General features: G+C 38.0%; 1 protein-coding gene across 14 annotated transcripts in view; it reads right to left on the bottom strand.

Annotated features, from left to right (window-relative positions):
* Positions 1-23,813, bottom strand: part of PARD3 (par-3 family cell polarity regulator) — a 637,508-nt gene that overhangs the window by 162,438 nt on the left and 451,257 nt on the right. For all 14 annotated transcript variants that reach the window (XM_079913062.1, XM_079913076.1, XM_079913072.1 and 11 more), the window contains one exon: positions 16,208-16,318. In XM_079913062.1, coding sequence (XP_079769188.1) covers positions 16,208-16,318 — 111 coding nt within the window. The remainder of the gene's footprint in view (positions 1-16,207; positions 16,319-23,813) is intronic.

Genomic DNA, 23,813 nt, shown 5'->3' with positions numbered 1-23,813 from the left:
GCCACGGCTAGCCAGGAGGGAGGCCGGGGAAAAGTCTGGAGCTGCCGAAGAGGCAAGAGACATTTTCTTCCCTCTTTGTTTCCTGGTGCGCGAGGAGAAGGGATTAAGAGCGCTGCTTAAAGGAGCTCCTAGGACGGGCTCAAGCCGCGGCTAACAGCGCGGACCCCAGAGATGGGCATGAGACGCTAAGGCTGCTGCTGCTGCCGCCACCAAGAAGCAAGCACAGGTCACTCTCCACACCTCCCTTCTGGGGAGCCTGTGCAGCCCGCCACTGCCAGGGTCCCATGATCCAGGGACAACTTCCCTGGGAAAACGCACGGCGCGCCAACGTCATGCCGGCCTCTGCCGCCGCAGGCCCGCCCCGCACTCCGTGCCCCTCCCTCCCCTCCGGCCTGAGTGAGCCAGAGACCCTGAATCAGCGGCTCCTTTAACCCCATCCTGCCTGAGCGAAGAACAGACGCCCTCCGGCGACCTACACGCAGAGGCGGGGCCAAATCCAAAGCTGAGCCCCGGCAGCTGTGCGAACAAAGAAGAGAAAGGGAAACCTCTCCCAGCAGCCTCAGGAGCAGCGGATTAAAGCTCCACAATCAACTTGATGTACCCTGCACCTGTGGAATACATGAATAGACAACGAATCATCCCAAATTGAGGAGGTGGACTTTCAGAGCAAGATTTATGATTTTCTTCCCTTTTCCTCTTTTTGTGAGTGTGTATGTGTATGCTTCTGTGTGAGATTTTGTCTGTATAGCTTTGCTTTCACCATATGTCCTGGGGTTCTATCTGTAAGGTTTTTTTACTTAAAAAAATTTTTTTTCTTAATTATTTTTTATTTTATTTTATCCTCTTTCTTTCTTCTTTCTACTTTTTCTGCCTTTTATCCTGAGCCGTGTGGATGAAAGGCTCTTGGTGCTGCAGCCAGGAGTCAGTGCTGTGCCTCTGAGGTGGGAGAGCCAACTTCAGGACACTGGTCCACAAGAGACCTCCCAGCTCCACGTTATATCAAACGGCGAAAATCTCCCAGAGATTTCCATCTCAACACCAGCACCCAGCTTCACTCAACGACCAGCAAGCTACAGTGCTGGACACCCTATGCCAAACAACTAGCAGGACAGGAACACAACCCCACCCATTAGCAGAGAGGCTACCTAAAATCATAATAAGTCCACAGACACCCAAAACACACCAACAGACGTGGACCTGCCCACCAGAAAGACAAGATCCAGCCTCATCCACCAGAACACAGGCACTACTTCCCCCCACCAGGAGGCCTACACAACCCACTGAACCAACTTTAGCCACTGGGGACAGACACCAAAAACAATGGGAACTACGAACCTGCAGCCTGCGAAAAGGAGACCCCAAACACAGTAAGATAAGCAAAATGAGAAGACAGAAAAACACACAGCAGATGAAGGAGCAAGATAAAAACCCACCAGACCTAACAAATGAAGAGGAAACAGGCAGTCTACCTGAAAAAGAATTCAGAATAATGATAGTAAGGATGATCCAAAATCTTGGAAATAGAATATACAAAATGCAAGAAACATTTAACAAGGACCTAGAAGAACTAAAGATGAAACAAACAACGATGAACAACACAATAAATGAAATTACAAATACCCTAGATGGGATCAATAGCAGTATAACTGAGGCAGAAGAACGGATAAGTGACCCGGAAGATAAAATAGTGGAAATAACTACTGCAGAGCAGAATAAAGAAAAAAGAATGAAAAGAACTGAGGACAGTCTCAGAGACCTCTGGGACAACATTAAACGCACCAACATTCGAATTATAGCGGTTCCAGAAGAAGAAGAGAAAAAGAAAGGGACTGAGAAAATATTTGAAGAGATTATAGTTGAAAAGTTCCCTAATTTGGGAAAAGAAATAGTTAATCAAGTCCAGGAAGCACAGAGAGTGCCACACAGGATAAATCCAAGGAGAAATATGCCAAGACACATATTAATCAAACTGTCAAAAATTAAATACAAAGAAAACATATTAAAAGCAGCAAGGGAAAAAAAACAAATAACACACAAGGGAATCCCCATAAAGTTAAGAGCTGATCTTTCAGCAGAAACTCTGCAAGCCAGAAGGGACTGGCAGGACATATTTAAAGTGATGAAGGAGAAAAACCTACAACCAAGATTACTCTACCTAGCAAGGATCTCATTCAGATTTGATGGAGAAATTAAAACCTTTACAGACAAGCAAAAGCTGAGAGTTCACCACCACCAAACCAGCTTTACAATAAATGCTAAAGGAACTTCTCTAGGCAAGAAACACAAGAGAAGGAAAAGACCTACAACAACAAACCCAAAACAATTAAGACAATGGGAATAGGAACATATATATCGATAATTACCTTAAATGTAAATGGATTAAATGCTCCCACCAAAAGACACAGACTGGGTGAATGGATATAAAAACAAGACCCATATATATGCTGTCTATGAGAGACCCACTTCAGACCTAGAGACACATACAGACTGAAAGTAAGGGGATGGAAAAAGATATTCCACGCAAATGGAAACCAAAAGAAAGCTGGAGTAGCAGTTCTCATATCAGATAAAATAGACTTTAAAATAAAGACTATTAGAAGAGACAAAGAAGGACACTACATAATGATCAAGGGATCGATCCAAGAAGAAGATATAACAATTGTAAATATTTATGCACCCAACATAGGAGCACCTCAATACAAAAGGCAAATACTAACAGCCATAAAAGGGGAAATCGACAGTAACACATTCATAGTAGGGGGCTTTAACACCCCACTTTCACCAATGGACAGATCATCCAAAATGAAAATAAATAAGGAAACACAAGCTTTAAATGATACATTAAACAAGATGGACTTAATTGATATTTTTAGGACATTCCATCCAAAAACAACAGAATACACATTTTTCTCAAGTGCTCATGGAACATTCTCCAGGATAGATCATATCTTGGGTCACAAATCAAGCCTTGGTAAATTTAAGAAAACTGAAATTGTATCAATTATCTTTTCCGACCACAATGCTATGAGACTAGATATCAACTGCAGGAAATGATCTGTAAAACATACAAACACATGGAGGCTAAACAATACACTACTTAATAACGAAGTAATCACTGAAGAAATCAAAGAGGAAATCAAAAAATACCTAGAAACAAATGACAATGGAGATACGATGACCCAAAATCTATGGGATGCAGCAAAAGCAGTTCAAGAGGGAAGTTTATAGCAATACAATCCTACCTTAAGAAACAGGAAACATCTTGAATAAACAACCTAACCTTGCACCTAAAGCAATTAGAGAAAGAAGAACAAAAAAACCCCCCAGGGCTTCCCTGGTGGCGCAGTGGTTGAGAGTCCACCTGCCGATGCAGGGGACACGGGTTCGTGCCCCGATCCGGGAAGATCCCACATGCCACAGAGCGGCTGGGCCCGTGAGCCATGGCCGCTGAGCCTGTGCATCTGGAGCCTGTGCTCCTCAACGGGAGAGGCCACAACAGTGAGAGGCCCGCATACCGCCAAAAAAAAAAAAAAAAAAAAAAAAAACCCCAAAGTTAGCAGAAGGAAAGAAATCATAAAGATCAGATCAGAAATAAATGTAAAAGAAATGAAGGAAACGATAGCAAAGATCAATAAAACTAAAAGCTGGTTCTTTGACAAGATAAACAAAATTGATAAACCATTAGCCAGACTCATCAAGAAAAAAAGGGAGAAGACTCAAATCAATAGAATTAGAAAAGAAAAAGAACAAGTAACAACTGACTCTGCAGAAATACAAAAGATCATGTGACATTACTACAAGCAACTCTATGCCAATAAAATGGACAACCTGGAAGAAATGGACAAATTCTTAGAAATGCACAACCTGCCAAGACTGAATCAGGAAGAAGTAGAAAGTATGAACAGAACAATCACAAGCACTGAAATTGAAACTGTGATTAAAAATCTTCCAACAAACAAAAGCCCAGGACCAGATGGCTTCACAGGCGAATTCTAACAAACATTTAGAGAAGAGCTAACACCTATCCTTCTCAAACTCTTCCAAAATATAGCAGAGGGAGGAACGCATTCTATGAGGCCACCATCACCCTGATATCAAACCAGACAAGGATGTCACAAAGAAAGAAAACTACAGGCCAATATCACTGATGAACATAGATGCAAAAATCCTCAACAAAATACTAGCAAACAGAGTCCAACAGCACATTAAAAGGATCATACACCATGATCAAGTGGGGTTTATTCCAGGAATGCAAGGATTCTTCAATATACACAAATCAATCAACGTGATACACCATATTAACAAGTTGGAGGAGAAAAACCATATGATCATCTCAATAGATGCAGAGAAAGCTTTTGACAAAATTCAACACCCATTTATGGTAAAAACCCTGCAGAAAGTAGGCATAGAGGCAACTTTCCTCAACATAATAAAGGCAATATATGACAAACCCACAGCCAACATCGTCCTCAATGGTGAAAAACTGAAAGCATTTCCACTAAGATCAGGAACAAGACAAGGTTGCCCACTCTCACCACTCTTATTCAACATAGTTTTTGAAGTTTTAGCCATAGCAATCAGAGAAGAAAAGGAAATAAAATGAATCCAAATCGGAAAAGAAGAAGTAAAGCTGTCACTGTTTGCAGATGACATGATACTATACATAGAGAATCCTAAGGATGCTACCAGAAAACTACTAGAGCTAATCAATGAATTTGGTAAAGTAGCAGGATACAAAATTAATGCACAGAAGTCCCTGGCATTCCCATACACTAATGATGAAAAATTTGAAAGTGAAATCTAGAAAATACTCCCATTTACCACTGCAACAAAAAGAATAAACTATCTAGGAATAAACCTACCTAAGGAGACAAAAGACCTGTATGTAGAAAATTATGACACTGATGAAAGAAATTAAAGATGATACAAATAGATGGAGAGATATACCATGTTCTTGGATTGGAAGAATCAACCCTGTGAAAATGACTGTACTACCCAAAGCAATCTACAGATTCAATGCAATCCCTATCAAACTACCACTGGCATTTTTCACAGAACTAGAACAAAAAATTTCACAATTTGTATGGAAACACAAAAGTCCCTGAATAGCCAAAGCAATCTTGAGAACGAAAAACGGAGCTGGAGGAATTAGGCTCCCTGACTTCAGACTATACTACAAAGCTACAGTAATCAAGACAGTATGGTACTGGCACAAAAACAGAAATATAGATCAATGGAACAGGATAGAAAGCCCAGAGATAAACCCATGCACATATGGTCACCTTATCTTTGATAAAGGAGGCAGGAATGTACAGTGGAGAAAGAACAGCCTCTTCAATAAGTGGTGCTGGGAAAACTGGACAGGGTACATGTAAAAGTATGAGATTAGATCACTCCTTAACACCATACACAAAAATAAACTCAAAATGGATTAAAGACCTAAATGTAAGGCCAGAAACTATCAAACTCTTAGAGGAAATCATAGGCAGAACACTCTATGACATAAATCACAGCAAGGTCCTTTTGGACCCACCTCCTAGAGAAATGGAAATAAAAACAAAAATAAACAAATGGGACCTAATGAAACTTCGAAGCTTTTGCACAGCAAAGGAGACCATAAACAAGACCAAAAGACAACCCTCAGAATGGGAGAAAATATTTGCAAATGAAGCAACTGACAAAGGATTAATCTCCAAAATTTACAAGCAGCTCATGCAGCTCAATAAGAAAAAAACAAACAACCCAATCCAAAAATGGGCAGAAGACCTAAATAGACATTTCTCCAAAGAACATATTGCCAACAAACACATGAAAGAATGCTCGACCTCATTAATCATTAGAGAAATGCAAATCAAAACTACAATGAAATATCATCTCACACTGGTCAGAGTGGCCATCATCAAAAAATCTAGAAACAATAAATGCTGGAGAGGGTGTGGAGAAAAGGGAACAGTCTTGCACTGCTGGTGGGAATGTGAATTGGTACAGCCACTATGGAGAACAGTATGGAGGTTCCTTAAAAAACTAAAAATAGAACTACCATATGACCCAGCAATCCCACTACTGGGCATACACCCTGAGAAAACCATAATTCAAAAAGAGTCATGTACCAAAATGTTCATTGCAGCTCTGTTTACAATAGATAGGAGATGGAAACAACTTAGGTGTCCAGCATCGGATGAATGGATAAAGAAGATGTGGCACATATATACAATGGAATATTACTCAGCCATAAAAAGAAATGAAATTGAGTTATTTGTACTGAGGTGGATGGACCCAGAGTCTGTCATACAGAGTGAAATAAGTCAGAAAGAGAAAGACAAATACCATATGCTAAACACATATATATGGAATGTAAGAAAAAAAAATGTCATGAAGAACCTAGGGGTAAGACAGGAATAAAGACACAGACCTACTAGAGAACGGACTTGAGGATATGGGGAGGGGGAAGGGTGAGCTGTGACAAAGTGAGAGAGTGGCATGGACATATATACACTACCAAACGTAAAATCGATAGCTAGTGGGAAGCAGCCACATAGCACAGGGAGATCAGCTCCGTGCTTTGTGACCGCCTGGATGGGTGGGACAGGGAGGGTGGGAGGGAGATCCAAGAGGGAGGAGATATGGGAACATATGTATATGTATAACTGATTCACTTTGTTATAAAGCAGAAACTAACACACCAGTTTAAAACAATTATAGTCCAATAAAGATGTAAAAAAAAAAGATTTCCTTTATGTAACATTATTGAAATGACAAAATTATAGACACGGTGAACAGATTAATGGTGCTAATCTGTAAGCAAGGGGTGAGTGGGACTATAAAAGGAGATACTTGTGATGAAATAATTCTGTTTCTTGATTGCAGTGGTGGTTACATGAATCTACACATGTGATAAGATGACACAGAACTATACACACAGGTGGTATCAATGTCAACTTCCTGATTTCAATATTGTATTATACTTATGTAAGTTGTAACACCCATAAGAGAAGTAGGAACTCAAATTCTAATGTCAAATTTATCTAAATTTATAGTAGATTTTTTACTGTAGTCTACTTATTCATTTAGGAGCAAATATGACAGTCGAGGATGGCATTATAGAAGCTGATACCATGAAATACTAGATATCCACAATAAAAAAGTTTATAAGTTCAGAGATAATTTTATTCTTTGCACCATACTGTCTTTTTGACTCTATTCAGCCAGAAAAACTTTCAAGAGAGGGAAATGACTTCTTTCTTCAACTCAGTGGGGTATTATTTTGAAGTTCAATTAGGTTCACTTGTCTCACAACCCACTTTACTACTATATTTGGTCACCATCGGACAATCACCTAATCATAGGTAATATTCAGGGTGAGTGGGCATTCACACAAGTCTTGAAGTTTGGGAACCCAAAGAAATTTGAGGGGCTGTATTAGAAATAAAGCCAAAACTTCTGAATTTGGAGAACCTGTTGAAACCAAAGGGAGTGATTTGGATTGGTTTAAAAATGATTGAACCCTGTGGTTGGCTAAAAGTGAAACTATTCTTGCTTACTGAGGTTGGAAAGTGTGGCACTGTTAAGCCATGAGAAAAAGAGAATAGGAACAGTCTCTTCTCAAGGGAAGCACGAAACCTAGATAATCTCCCCAAACTACTTACACATCAGTTTCGACGTATTATTGATGGGTCCTGTATTTGAATACTCTTTTGTTCCAAATTACACAGAAACTCATGTTGACTGGAGTCAATTTCTGAGAAGTCAATGGCTCAGAAGAAATGCTTAGTGGCATGAGGAACAAATCATAAATGCCAGTTCTCAATTGCTTTCTTTTACCCAAAGCTGCACATTATTACTAATTGTCACTCATCACTACATCCAATAAACATTACAGTCACATCTACAGTACCTTCTAAAAACACTGATTTTTTTTTCCTTAAGCTCCAATAACATAAGAAATTACATTTTTATTGTTTACCTTGTCATTACCAATAAATTTATCCCCAAAGTTATAAAAGTTGTTTGTATCCCTCCTTTCCATGCTAGTGGTTCATACTTTTGACGGAAACCTTAGAATAAAACTACAGTATAACTACAGTAAAACTACAGTATAACAGTATAACTGTGACGGTGGGACTGGCCACAAAGGACTGACAAATCTGGTTATTAGCCTGAACCAATGTGTATTTCAAAGTTCATCGTAGAAATCAATGCTAATGAAGCTTGCTGTGCAAATGGCACTAAAAAGTAGAGTTTTAAAAGGAGGAATGCACTGTGGTTTTGGTGCATTTTAGTGACAGTTCAGTCAACAAAAGACACACAATGATTTTATTACATACTTTTACATTTGAATGTCTTGTTTATTATAAAGTGAGAAAAGGGACTTTGCAACACAACCAAAAGTTATATATACATGTTGTATATTTTCATGTTCACGTTTACATTTCATTTTCATATTTTTCTTATTTCAGAAGAAAAAATTTGGCTCAGAGGAGAAAATAGTTTTGTTTAAGGAGAATAGCATAGTTTAAGGAAACTTTAAAAAAAGAGGGTATCTTGCAGTGTAGCCCTTAACAGTTCCAGATGGTCAATGCTATAAAAGGACACCCCCTCCGCCCTTTTACGGTGACCCTGGGGTCACAAATTATCTCTAAGATGTAAGAGTCATCCGTTTTTCTGAACAGTCAGGTTGTTGTTTAGCATTATCCATCTAATTCTTCTCGGGCCAAACCTCACCAATGACAAAAGTAACTGATTAGCCCAAAACTTAGCCAAAGAAATAAATGTCTATTGCTTTAAGCAGTCCAGAAAGTCATTCTGAGCCATAAACAAGAGAACCATTCTGAGGTTTAAATGATGGCAGACAGCTGTTCTGACATTGATGGGCAACATCTTCATGCACTATTTCCCTGTTCTTGGAATGTTAACAAAAATATTAAAACAACCATTAAAACTTTTTAAACTTTTTACTAAGACTTTTTAAAATGTTAGTAAAGAATTCATCATTTCAATTTGGTATGTTCAAACATAAATATTCATATCTTTCTTTTTTGTTAGAAAAATAACAGTCTTTTCCATTATGAAAATGAAATTGCCTTGAACCTGCATAGGAAAGGATACACAAAATAATGTAATATACTAAATAAAGTAATAAGGTTAATTTCTTTCCTGCTGTCACTAAATTCATGCTAACGGTCTCTCTTCAGCTTGACATCAATTAATGATTTTCATTCCAGACTCGTTGCAGTGTTCACTACCCTTTTCTCTAATTAAAATGGATGATGCATGAGGAGGATAAAACACACAAGACTTCTGTTCTTGTAACATTTCTATTCATTAGAATTTTTGTTTTTACAATAAATGGCTTCTAGCACTAATTGCAGTAGAGTAAAATGAAAATAACTTTTTTATGACTATGAAGTATAGTTTTTCTATAGCCAGAAAAGATATAAGGCTTGAGAAGCACGACTGAAGAACAACTTCTCATGATGGAAAAATCAATGGTTACTTAAATTACTCTGCTGTATCCAAAATACTTCCACTTCCAAAGCTATGAAGTCTCAATATATGGAATGTATTGAATCATGCATTTTTTAAAAAGACTCCAAGAAGCAGAAAGTAACCTTTAATGATATTAATATTAAAAAAACAAAACAAAACACTTTTAACATCTACAGAAGATAGAATATACTAATATTAGTTTAACATAAAAACTAAAATAAACTTCAGATTGCTACATATTAGATAAGGGTTAACTATCTTCAAAAGAGTATTTAAGAGCTTGAAATCAACTCTTTTGGGAAACATTTTACCCCCAACTTATTGCACTACCATCCAGAAGCCTCAGGCTGGGAGTAAATTTCCTGGATCTTTTCCCAACAATATTTCCTCTCTCTAAAAATCAGTATTATAGAAATTCGTCAAATAAAACCCAATTTCATGGCAGAATGAAATTTAAGCTACAAGGCAACTGGAAAAAACAGTTCGATTTAATAGCAGTCTGTGTGCAACTGAATGTTTTATTTGCCCCTCAAAATACTTCAGCAAATGGCAGATGTCAGAAATCTTCAATTTTCAGCTTACCTTGCTGGGCAAATCTACCTGCCACCTACCGAGATGTAACCTGCCAATGTGGTGTCTATACTGAGTTCCCCAAAGAAGGCCAATATCCCACTAAATTTGAAAACACAGTTATAATTTTAAGTAGGATTTTAATACTTGTGTAATATTGGGGCAAAAGTTGATTTGAAAAGAAAAGCCTTCCACATTCTGAATGGGGCCTTAAAAAAAATTATTGAGCAGGAGCAACTGTTTTAAAGATAGATTTGCATTCAAGGGAAGAAGGTAAGGTGTTGAAATCCACAGTGGTACCTTATAATAAAGAGGTGGGGGGCGGCGGGGGGCAGTTAAATTTCATCCCTCAAAGCTAAAATGAGATGATAGCAGTTTTATAATATAAAATGGTTAAAAGTTGAAAAAGAGATCAAAGAACAGCATTCACAGAGGCAGTACTAATCACTAATACAACCACAACTTTTCCAGAATCTAAGCAGTTACAAGAATGCGCACCCACCGCGAGCCCTGTACCTGAGCGCGGATGCAGAATTTTTCCATTTTGCTAAATTCATAAGTTCTTGGGAACTAGATCTAGACCCCAAATTACCATCTCTATGAAGTGTTCGTTATTAACTCTAGCCCCCCAACCTCTTCCCTTCCCAAAGCTCTGTGGCCACCAAATTTCACAATTGATTATATGTCTTACGTTGATTTTTTAATATTATGAGGTTTAAATCTTTTCTCCCTCTTAACAAAGGCAAGGAATCCCTGAGAGAGGAACAATTATAATAATAATAAAAAATGTATACCATCATTTTATGTACTTAATATATCGTGAACAACAAAAATTTCTCTTTTACGCTAATAAAACGCTAGAATGATATTTCACTAACCAAAACACACACACATACACTCTCTCTCTCTCTCTCATAGATACTTGCTCATTCACTCACATCATGTTGGAGCTTTCACAAGCGTCAAAGCACCTACAATTATTTCCAACTCAAAGAGAAGCTACAATGCCAAATACATCTAAGACAGGTCTCATCAAAAATAAAACTGCCTCTCCTACTCCAGTTACATACAGACTGTCAATAAAATCTGTTCCAATTTGCCCAAGTATTGGTCTATTTTAGACTTCCACAAAGTTAATAGATTCTTTAAAAATTTGTTCACTTGCACAATAAATTCTTAAAATATGTCTGATGAACTAATCTCATCGATCAGAACTGACTTTTCTGAAGGATTTAAGAGGTCAGAGAAAATATGAAGAACTCTGCTAGATGATAGAAAAATACAGTTTTTCTAATAAAAGGTTAAATTTTAGAAGTCAAGCTGTGTTTGAATGACAATATGTGACCTGCATGCAAAAATTATCCAGGATATCTGGGTTCTGATGCCAGAATTTGGGGAATCTGAACACGAAGTTTCAAGCCAAAAGGAGTGAAAATTGCTTATTTTTTCAGATGCACAGGGAATGCACCTATTATTGCTATACAGTTTATTCCTTCTGTAATTTCACTAATTTTTTATTCATGCATTTTAAAGAAACTTTACTACTACATTATGATACATATTGTTTAAATGTTAATTTCTGCAAAAACTAATCAACATATATCATCTTTGAAAAGGATCTTATCAACTAAGAAAGACCACAAAAAAGTTTTTATCAAAATTTCAAGTATTTACTCAAAGCAGATATTGGGAACAGTTGGTAAAACTGAAAAGAGAAATGCCAGTGATTGGAAACTGGAGGCAAAAATGCCACAAAGCATTCCAAAATGACACACCCAGAACCGGGAGTACACCACTACGGACAAAGATAGTTCAACGGCCAGGTATTGAAAGCACAAGGCTTTTAAGGTGATTATCACTTTGAATAATGGAACATTTTAAGCCATAAGTCCTTAGGAGATTTATAAATAATCTTCATATTATGGAAGAATTTCATAAGAAATTCATTAACTTTTTCATGTCTCCACTAGAAGCATTCAGTCTCCTTGAAAATATTTCCAACTTACAAGGTAGATATAGATAATAATATCATCATGGGTATACCCTGCTGAGTAACAACAAAACGTAAGCCAGTTAAAGTTATAAATCTCATTTAATAGAATGAATAACATATGAGGTAAATATTATTTGAGAACTGGGGAATTTGGCCAGTTATCACAGCTAAAATTTCATCTTTCAGACCTTATTTCCTTCTTTCTGTCCTTCCTTCCCATCCATCCTGTTCATACAACCTTGGCCTTGTTCCAGAAAACATTTAACATGATTTTCTAAAACTGTATGAAAATGCAAAATAAATCAAAATGAAAATAGCTGTTAACTATTGAAAATAGATGTCAGCTTCTTAAAAGTACATGTGTGGAAATATGTATTGTATAGGAAAAAAATGAGAATGGCATAGACCAGTATGTTAACAGTGGTGTTATTACGGGCAAATTTTTGTTTTCCTGTTTTATGGGTTTTTTTTCAAATTTTCTGTAGAATTGGAATTAGAATAAATTTAGAATTAGACCTTAAAAAGATATATGTTTTAGGGCTTCCCAGGTGGCGCAGTGGTTGAGAGTCCACCTGCTGATGCAGGGGACGGGTTCGTGCCCCGGTCTGGGAAGATCCCACATGCTGCAGAGCGGCTGGGCCCATGAGCCATGGCTGCTGAGCCTGCGCGTCTGGAGCCTGTGCTCCGCAACAGGAGAGGCCACAACAGTGGGAGGGAGGCCTGCCTACAGCAAAAAACAAACAAACGAAAAAAGATATATATATATATATTTTTTTGCTGTATGCGGGCCTCTCACTGCTGTGGCCTTTCTCGTCGTGGAGCACAGGCTCCGGACGCGCAGGCTCAGTGGCCATGGCTCATGGGCCCAGCCGCTCCGCGGCATGTGGGGTCCTCCCAGACTGGGGCATGAACCCATCACCCGTGCATTGGCAGGCGGACTCTCAACCACTGCGCCACCAGGGAAGCCCCAAGATATATGTTTTAAACAGATGAGAAACATGTGGGAAAGAGAGAATTGGAAAAAAAAAAAAAAAGATGTTACAGGGATAAGATTCCCAAAACAGAAGCCATAAAGTAGAGGAAGGTCACAGCACTGGCTCAGAACTTGCTCACAGTTTTATGAAACAATCAACTCTGACAATCCCATTTAGAATTGTACCAAAGAGAATAAAGTCTAAATAAAAATAACTCGGAATAAATCTAACTAAGGAAGTATTAGACACTGATGCAAGAAAGTGAAGACAACAAAGACAGATGGAAAAATGTACCATGTCCATGGACTGGAAGAATCAATATTGCTAAAATGACCATACTACCCAAGGCAATCTAGATTCAATCCAATGCCTATCAACTTGCCAATGGCATTTTTCACAGAACTAGAACAAATAATTCTAAAATTTGTATGGAAACACAAAAGACCTCAAACAGCCAAAAAAATCTTAAGAAAGAAGAACAAAGCTGGAAGTATCACTCTCTCTGATTTCAAATTATACTACAAAGCTATAGTAATCAAAACAGTATAGTAATGGCACAAAAGCACACACAGATCAATGGAATAGAATGGTGAGTCCAGAAATGAACCCACACTCATATGGGCAGTTAATCTACTAAAAAGGAGGCAAGAATATACAACAAGGAAAAGACAGCTTCTTCAATAAATGGTGTTGGGAAAACTAGACAGCTACATGCAAAAGGATCAAACTGGACTACTCTCTCCATCCATGCACAAAAATAAACTCAAAATGGATTGAAGACTTAAACATAAGACCTGAAACCATAAAACTCCTAGAAGAAGGCATAGGCAGAGCGCTCTTCGATATTGCTCCTAGCAATATATTTTTGGATATGTCTCCTCAGGCAAGGGAAACAAAAGCAAAGATAAACAAAGGACTATATCAAAGTGAAAAGCTTTTACACAGCAAAGGAAACTATATCAACAAAACAAAGAGGCTGCCTACTGAATAGGAGAAGATATTTGCAAATGATATATCCAATAAGGGGTTAATATTCAAAACAAACAAAGAACTCAACATAAAAAAAAACAAAAAACAAAAAATACCTAAATAATAAATGGGCAGAAAACCTAAATAGACATTTTTCCAAAGAAAACATACAGATGGCCAACAAGTGAATGAAAAATGCTCAACATCTCTAATCATCAGGTAAATGCAAATCAAAACCACAATGAGATATCACCTCACACCTGTCAAAATAGTTATTATCAAACAAATAACAGGTGTTGGAGAAGATGTGGAGAAAAGAGAACCCTTGTACACTGTTGGTGGGAATGTAAGTAGGTGCAGCCACTGTGTAAAACAAAATAGAGGTTTCTTTTTTTTTTTTTTTTTTTTTGCGGTATGTGGGCCTCTCACTGTTGTGGCCTCTCCCGTTGCGGAGCACAGGTTCCGGATGCACAGGCTCAGCAGCCATGGCTCACAGGCCCAGCCACTCCGCGGCATGTGGGATCTTACCGGACCGGGGAATGGACCCGTGTCCCCTGCATCAGCAGGTGGACTCTCAACCACTGCGCCACCAGGGAAGCCCTAAAATAGAGGTTTCTTAAAAGACAAAAAAATAGAACTACTGTATGATCCAGCAATTCCACTTCTGGGCATTTATCCCAAGAAAATGAAAACACTAATTCAGAAAGATAAATGCACCTCTCTGTTTAGCGGCATTATTTATAATTGCCAAGATATGGAAGCAAACTAAGTGTCCATCAACAGATGAATGGATAAAGAAGATGTGGTATAACAATGGAATATTACTCAGTCATAAAAAAGAATGAAATCTTGCCATTTGCAACAACATGGATGGACCTAAAGGGTATTATACTAAGTGACAGAGAAAGACAAATACCATAGGGTTTCACTTATATGTGGAATCTATAAAACAAAACAAATGAACAAACGTAACTAAACAGAAACAGTCACAAATACAGAGAACAAACAGTGATTGTCAGAGGAGAGGGCGTTGCAGGGAGGAGAGAAATAAGGAGGTGAAATTGTCAGAGGTGAGGGAGATTAAGAGGTACAAACTTTCAGTTACAAAATAAATAAGTCACAGGTATAAAATGTACCGTGTGGGGAATATAGTCAATAATTATGTAATAGAGAGCCCGCACACAGCAACGAAGACCCAACACAGCCAAAAAAAAAAAAAAAAAACAGAATGAGATCAAAGGTATCACTACTCTAGAATTATGGTAAGAATACCACACTTGGTCTTAGAGATGCTGGGTTACAATCCTAAACTGTGGATGATATTTAGCTTTATAGCCTTGATCAAGGCTTCTGATGCTCCTGATACCCCAGATTATTAAAAGTAAAAGAGGCATGGTAGCTCTTGCTATGGCAGCTTGAAATGAAATAGCTGCTACAGAGAAGCTCACTCCAAGCCTGCAAACTCTAATAATACAAGGGTGAGATGATTCTCTCATCCCCCCACGAGTTACAATGAGAAAAATTCCAATTGCTCATAAAATGGTTTTCAAGTGTCTGCTTCAAGTAACTTCTCATTTATTTCACTGGTCTTTGGGTTTCCAACATGAAATGACTCAACAATAGATAATAATCTTTCTGGAAGAGATGGAGTAAAATTTAAGTAAAAACTGTCACACAAAATATGATAGCAAAATAGGAGAAAAAAGAAATAGATGTCAGATTTGATAGGAAAACAACATAGTAAAAAACCAACAGCCTCCTCAATTCTTATTAGAAATCAAAATATTTTAAATGAGATATAAAAACTCAGAGTTTTATTTCCAGATGAGCATTTCTTTACAAGTATTATAATATACTATATACTCATAGATGAATTAGACAGAATTTTACATATTTTTTGTGATTTTAAGTGATCATTCATTGATTTATTGATCATTAGTTGATTTATTCATCTCATATGCCCTACCATCTCCTATACAAAGATCTTAACTAAAACCAATAAAATTCATTTTAATGCCTCAAACAAATATAAGGTTTTTTCTTTCAATCGTTCTTTATGTTGTATTCATCCAACCATCAGTATCTGGATTGACACAGAAAAAAACAAAAATAAAATAAATGCAATTTCTTTATATTAAAAAGAAAAGAAAGAAAGAGTAGAAAGGAACAAAAGAGCCTCCCTCTAATAAGGTTCAACCAAATAACTGAAATCTACCTTTCCTGCTCCTGCTTCATCCGTACTCTCTCCTCTTCTGATGTAAGGGAGTCCTGCATTTTTATTTTACCCGTTTTCTCAATCTTGTCATCTTTTCGATGTTTGCCAAACCTGTTGATAACAAAAAATTCTAACTTGTCAATATATACAAAACGCGTTGTCGTTCTTTTGGGATAAAGACCTATGCACTCAATGAAGTGTGAGCATCCTCAAAATGAGGCCCCAATGTCTCCTGCCCAGTATTAATATTTTCAATCAGATTACTTTAATCCTTTTTAATTAGAACTTTCCAGAGAAAACCCTTTTTGGAAATGGCCTCCATACCCATTTTTCTTTAGGCAACACAAAAATAACAACAAAATTCTTGCAGTTCATTCTTATTAAACACACAATCCATAAAGGTATAGAACAGAGTGCCGAGTACATCAGGTGTGGAGGATAAAACTCTGCATCAGAGTGGGGTTTTTTTAGGACTGCAGAATGATAATCCACAATCATCTTTTTTTTTTTTTTTTTTTTTTTTTTGCGGTACACGGGCCTCTCACTGTTGTGGCCTCTCCCGTTGCGGAACATAGGCTCCGGACGCGCAGGCTCAGCGGCCATGGCTCACGGGCCCAGCCGCTCCGCGGCACATGGGATCTTCCCGGACCGGGGCACGAACCCGTGTCCCCTGCATCGGCAGGAGGACCCTCAACCACTGTGCCACCAGGGAGGCCCCCACAATCATCTTTTTAATGATCTCTCCATAAACAACTATTCTTTATTTTCACAGTCAGTTTTATTGGCAACATTCCTCATAGTCTAAACACTGACAAACAAGGTCACATTTGCAAGGTTCAAAGTAGAAAGGATAATTTACACTGTGATCGTACTTTGGGCTTATTAAACTGAAAGCTTTAAGGAAGTCTCAACAAATACTGTTCCTAAGTCTGATGAAAAGCTATCGCCGAATGTGGCATCTTTGACTTGGAAATCTGTATCTGATCAAAAACAAACATGAGGAACAAACACGCAATTCAAAAACAGTGCACACACATTTCCACATATGGGCCCTGAATTCGAGGCTCTCCAAAAAAACACTAATATTATTCCCTTCGGGCATCCAAAATACCTTAGAAACCTCAGACTTGGTATCCATCCTTTTTCCTGCTCTGTTACTTTTCTCTACTTTTCTCCAGACCATGTTGCCTGGAAGGCATGTGTTCCATCCCCTGAAATAATATTCATCTGTAGTGATTTGGTCACCAGATGTTTCAAAAAAGAAATCTTTTATAGACAGTTACTCAACTAAGCATTCATAAATATATAAAGTATACCAAGCATTTTCTGAGCACAAAGTAGGAATCTGGCTTATGGTGACAATTAATCATATTGAAAAAGAGACGAGTAAAAGAGTTGGTCCAAAGCTGATATAAAAGAGAAAAAAGTATCTCAATTACTGGTGTGGTTGGGAGCATATGTCTTTCTTTTTTGATATAAATCTGATGTCAAATACCGGTTTATACAGGAAGTGTACATGGGAATATCTCATGGGTTCACCAAAGTAACACTATGTTGGAAATAAGTAAGGGAAAGCATTCTCAAGATGTTAAAATAGAAAAAAGTTAAAGTCTCACCACCACTATTCCTTCAAAATTATGTGTATTATTAAATGGCATTGAAAACTGCCTGTAAAATAAAGCATAAAGCAAATCTACCCTTAACTTTTAATGTTATTTAGAAATTAGAAGATCATTTCAGCGGCAAAAAAGAAGAAAAAAAAAAAAAAGAAAAGAAAAGAGAAACTCCCTGGGAACTTAAGCCCCGAAAATGATGATGTCTTACAGGGGAGAAACTATGTACTATGCTTTTAAAACTAATAAATACAAAGCATTAAAGATAAAAACTTTCTTTTTCCGTTGTTTTTGTCAATATATCAATAATGCCTAAGAGTTAAGCATAATGATTGTCTTTATAGAATGAATTAATAAATGAAAGAGCAAACATAAACAACTGATACGTCCCAGGAGAAGCCAACATTTGACAAAAATTTATTGAGCAGCTAAGGACAGGGCTAGACAAATTCATTCAAGTGTCATCAGCACGTAGATGGTATTTAAAGCCCATGTGAATCCCATCATGAAAATTCTGCAACATTGAGGCACCTGGAAATATAAAATGTATTAAATTCTAACTTCAAGAAAAGCATCAAGTTCAAATCTTAATACATGACATTTATTTTTTTTAATTGGAGTATAATTGCTTTACAATGTTGTGTTAGTTTATACTATACAATGAAGTGAATCAGCTATATGTGACATTTTACTTGTAATACAGATTCTTAAAGGTAAATCATTTAACCATTTAGTTTTTCAGTTCATAAATATCCTTCAAACAATACAACGTTGCCATATTGACCTGTTTTGTTTGTGTTGCTGGTTCACATTCTAGATTACATACATTCAACCCTGTACCATATTTGAGAAACACTACCATGATACAAGATATATCATCTATCTTTACCAAAAGGTACAGTTTAATCTTCCAAGAAGAATCTGCCCTTTGAGTTAATAATGTGGGGAAAAATTGACGTGGTTGACTTTCCCATGTTTTCAAGCAGTTTCGATATTTTCAACCCAAAACCTAACACTGAATTTAATCAGCTATTGTTAAAATCTTTTTTAAAATGGTCTTCGTCCTATTTTGTGAAGAAAGTTTCAGTTTTCTATCTCAGTCTACCAACTTTCAGTTTTTTATCTCAAATACACATGATTAAAAAGAAAAAAAGAAACAAACCTATGAATCCCAACTCATATTTAGGAAGTGAATTTTTTTCTCATTGTATTTGATGCCAAAATATTAGTTTTCTCAACTGCCTCATAATCACCAGAATATACTATTTTATTATTTGTAAATTTATTATCAAACTGTTATATTTTCCTTTTAAAAACTACAGCTTCAAGATTAATGTATGAAAACCTGAACAAACCATAGATGAAATGTTTATAGGTTAGCATTTGGACATTTCCCTTAACGCCTGCTTTAGTTAATAAATTATGTGATTTCTTTAAGGCATTCTATAAAAGCACAGCACATTACTTGTTAACTGGGGTAAAAATGGATCCCTCAGCTATAACTTTCTGACAGAATGAAATAAAGACTGTAAATGAAAAAAATATACCAACCATTCTAGAGTATAAAAAGAAAAAGGAATTAGCTATATCCTCATCACTCTAATTGCCAATCTATTCTAGTGTTCATCTTAATTTATAGTTGCTTAATTCTTTCTGAAAGGGGGACAGGGGAGGTCATTGAAAAATTTCAGCTACACATGGGCTCACAGAGTCAATTTCACAGCTGAAATCAGTAATCAACCTATGAAGACAATCATTTAATAGCAAGATGCTTAGAAACTTGGAGGACATCAATTACACTTATTTTATTATCTTAAATGCCACAGATGAATTTCAAATGGGTCATTTTCCAAGGAACAGCATAGCTGAAAAAACATGGTGCTAATAGTATGTCCAGGAAGCAAACCCATTCCCAGCAAAGAATCAGTTTCGTCAGCTGCCTTCTGACCACCCCATACACATGTTCGAAGAGAAATGTCTGCCACCTCTAGAAGGACTTCTTGGTCAAATCTTAGGATGTATTAATACAGTAGAATGGCCTTTTTTTTTTTTTTTAGAGACAAAAAGAAAAATAGAGAGCTTGAGAAAAAACTGAAAGGGAAAAATTTCTCTACAGGTACTGCCCCATGGAGACAGAAGGGACAATGAAAAAAGTGCCAATAAGCCACTGAAAACTCCTTTCACAGAAGGATACAGTAGATGAGCCCGTCTTATCAGAGTGAAATTGATTGCAAATTTGCTTAAACATATGGCTTTCTTCATAAAGGATACAGCGATGTTTCCATTCAGCTAATCTCCAAGTGATGTGCCAAATGGGTTCTACCATGACGTGCTACAAATGAGATCATTGCCGTCTGCCAGATCAGCCATATATATTATTATTATTGCAAAGAGTGATGGGCAAGATGTGCACTTGAATGCGGGAAGAAGAAAACAAACAAACCAACAGTCACAATGGACTGCAACAAAATTCTGCTGGTTTTATATAGAAAAAGCCATCATGAAAAATTAACTGATAAAGAGTTTTGTGCTTTTCAACCATCATTTTGGTTTTTAGCAAATTAACGTCATTCTCTCTGTGGTATAAATAACACTGAACTATTTTTACTATATTTTCTACTGCTACTAAAATTAGAGATCTTTAGGAAAGATTAGGCTGAATGATAACACACAGCATCCTGCTATAAATAAAAAAAAATGAAATTGGTTTTGTAATGAAAGGGCTTTTCCTAATATCATATTTGAAAACACAATAGAGGAAAAAAAGTCTAAAAAATCTGCTGCCATATTTAAAAATAGATGAACAGACTATCTAGAACCAATTACCTTGTAAGTTTTGAGAAATAATTTTTAAAATAAGATTTTCTTCCAAAATAACTCACTGAAATGTCACCTAGAAGTCTGGTATTTCTCACTGCTAATTACAGAGGTCTTCATGTCTAAGGAGGGCTTTGCTATAAGACTTGTACTACTATTTACCCTAAGAAACGTATAGGTTAAGTGATACTGCTTGGCTGGGGAAAGAAGTGAAAATGGCACAAATCCAAATTCAGTGTCAGCTACCAGAAGCCTTGCGTCCTCCCCCCACACCCAACAACTCCCACACTGGTATGGTCAACACAGTCTTCTAACTCCATCCCCTGCCCTATGTTTTGGTGCCCTACATATGTGCACCATCACATGATTTAATCATCCCTTTCTCCAGGAACTCGCTGTCTCTTTCTGGAACCTTCCAGTTCCTGGTGGACACATGTGTTGGTACAGCCATTGTGCTACCCTGTCTTTGACCACTGCCTGCTATACTAATGGGCCAGGGCCCTAAAGATCCTTGAGAGATGCCAGCTGCCCAGTGGGCCAAGTTCAAGAACCTGTAGAGCAAAACCGAAGACCATGTCCTGTGCCATTCCTGCATCCCCATCAGCAACCTGTATGCCTCAGGACACACGTTCACTCAACCAGAATCACCAGCTTTTAACCTCATTCCTCTGTAGTCCTTTGAGTGATACTTTTCCTAAATGGTTTTGGATCCAAGTTTCTCTACAAACTCTTTATCAGTTGAATCTCGTATAATCTTACCCTACATTCCTAGTGCCAGCGGTGACTCCCCTTAATTCATCACCCCGGTGATGAACTTAGGAACTGATTTTTGCCTTAAAGCCCTAAAAGGTAGCTGCTCTACATTTTAGCTGAAGAAAATAAACATCTAGCCACGTGTCTCTGCAGGTTGTTCTAGTGCACTCCTGTCCAAGTGCACTGAGGCTCCACATGCACAGATGTCTGAAGATGGAAGCCTAGAGATGAGTCACCTTATCCAATGTCTTCATTTGACAGACAAGGAAATTGAGGCCCAAGAGGTCTGCACGCAGAGCTGTGCAAAGTCACCTTGCGAGTCAGGAACAGAGCTCAGTTCACCTCAGTGAGTTTAAGAGACCTTGATGGGGGCTTCCCAGGTGGCGCAGGGGTTGAGAATCTGCCTGCCAGTGCAGGGGACACGGGTTCGAGCCCTGGTCCGGGAAGATCCCACATGCCGCAGAGCAATGAAGCCTGTGCGCCACAACTACTGAGTCTGTGCTCTAGAGCCCGTGAGCCACAACTACTGAGCCCACGTGCCACAAATATTGAAGCCCACGCCTAGAGCCCGTGCTCCACAACAAGAGAACCCACCACAATGAGAAGCCTGCACACCGCAACGAAGAGTAGCCGCTGTTTGTGGCAACAAAGACCCAATGCAGACAAAAATAAATAAATAAATTTACTAAAAAGAAAAAAAAAAAAGAGACCTTGGTGGGTCTGAACTTCGACACTCCTAGAGAAAATGCAATTCCCAGACCCATGAAGTTCACTCCTAAGTGAGACATAGAACTGAGCACCTGTTGAAGGCTCTTTTGCTCACTTAACAACACTTAACTAGAATTTATTGAATTCTTCTTTATGTATACTTGATCTCATTGATTCCAATAACCGGCATATGAGGTATGTGTTCTTCAGGGGAAACCTCAGGAAGCACAGGGCGATTTAGTGATTTAACAGGTCATCTAGCAAGTAAGCAGCAAAACCGGAATTCTGGCCCAAGACTCTTCTTATTACCACACACAGCCACCTCCAAATCGGCCAGTCACTCTATGCTTTTATACTGAGAGCATCTGGTTAAAACACCTTGGGTGAAATCAGTGAGATAAATCTTGTATTGCTGGGAGCAAGGAGGTCCAAGGGACACTGTTGCTGCATGAACTTTTCTCTGAAGGCCAGGAGTTCAGACGCAAGGTCAAGAACGGATTCTAATCATTGGAAAGGATCACACAAACTGCCACGTACTCGTTTTCAGGACGTTGCCAGTATTTCTAAGTGCAGCGACGCTCCAGAAGTCAACGCTGTCTGCGTAACGTATGCAAATCATGCCGAGCGACAGCAGAAGCGTGTCAAACCGCCCAAACCCAGTCAGAGGGTAAGACAGCAAGTCCCTGCGTGCATTTCTCTTGTACGATGATGTGCTCGTGGTTTCTGGCCCTACCTTTTGTGTGTGTGTGTGCGCCTCGGCCTCCATTTAATAAATGAGGGGAAAGGGGTCCTTTCTAATGTGTCCTTCCCATACAGGATCTTCCATATTTCAGTGACATTTAAAGAAATTGCTACCATGATTGTGTACCGATTTGCTCAGCAGTGGCTTGTGGCAATGCTGGATCAATCAGGCAAAAGAGGGCTGATTAGGAAAGGCAGAAAGCTCCCATTTAGGCAAAAAACATCTTGGTAATCAACCATGATGAGAAGCAGCCTCGGAAAGGGTGCATGACAACTTGATAGTGCTTTTGTCAAATGGGATGCAGTTTTAAGTCAGCACAGTGTAGCACGGGTTCTCTTTAAAAGGAAATCTGCAGACTTGAGAATCATTATTTGATTGTGTACGGTTTTCATCAGTGCTAGTCTGATTAGATTTAATAAACTAAATTTGTGTTGCTTGGCATCCAGGAAGAAAATAAGTGACTTTTTTTTTTTAATAAAGAAAATATAGCTTCTCCTTAACCAAGCTAGAACAGCCTTCAGACACGTGATGTTCCCTTAATGGACAACATATCCTTCTCAGGACCCCCATTAAATGCCCTTAGAAGTGCATTCTTCCCCTACGTCTTGCCTGTGTTATCGAATCAAGGATGCACAGATTTGCCTAGTAACCCGACACTGCAGGAGTCCAGGACGGATACGGACAAGGAAATAGTAAAGCAATTAAGAAACTGAACCCAGCACATTATCAAATTTGACTTTATGAGAATCATCATAAACTCCAAAGATCTTAAAAACCAAACCAAACACACACACACACACACACACATACACACACCCCAAAAAGCACGGGATCCAGATATAAAGGCTTAAGGAAAAAAAAAAAACAAGCAAGCACAGTAATCCTTCAAAACACAAGATGAACACATAAATAACTCTGAAATAATATTTATAATCTATACTTAGAGCCATTCAAGTCAAATGACAGAAGATGG

This window comes from Stenella coeruleoalba (assembly GCF_951394435.1).
Source record: "Stenella coeruleoalba genome assembly, chromosome: 2".
NCBI classification, from domain to species: Eukaryota; Metazoa; Chordata; class Mammalia; order Artiodactyla; family Delphinidae; genus Stenella; species Stenella coeruleoalba.
Note: the sequence above shows the minus strand (reverse complement) of the source record. Positions and strands in the feature narration are given on the sequence as shown.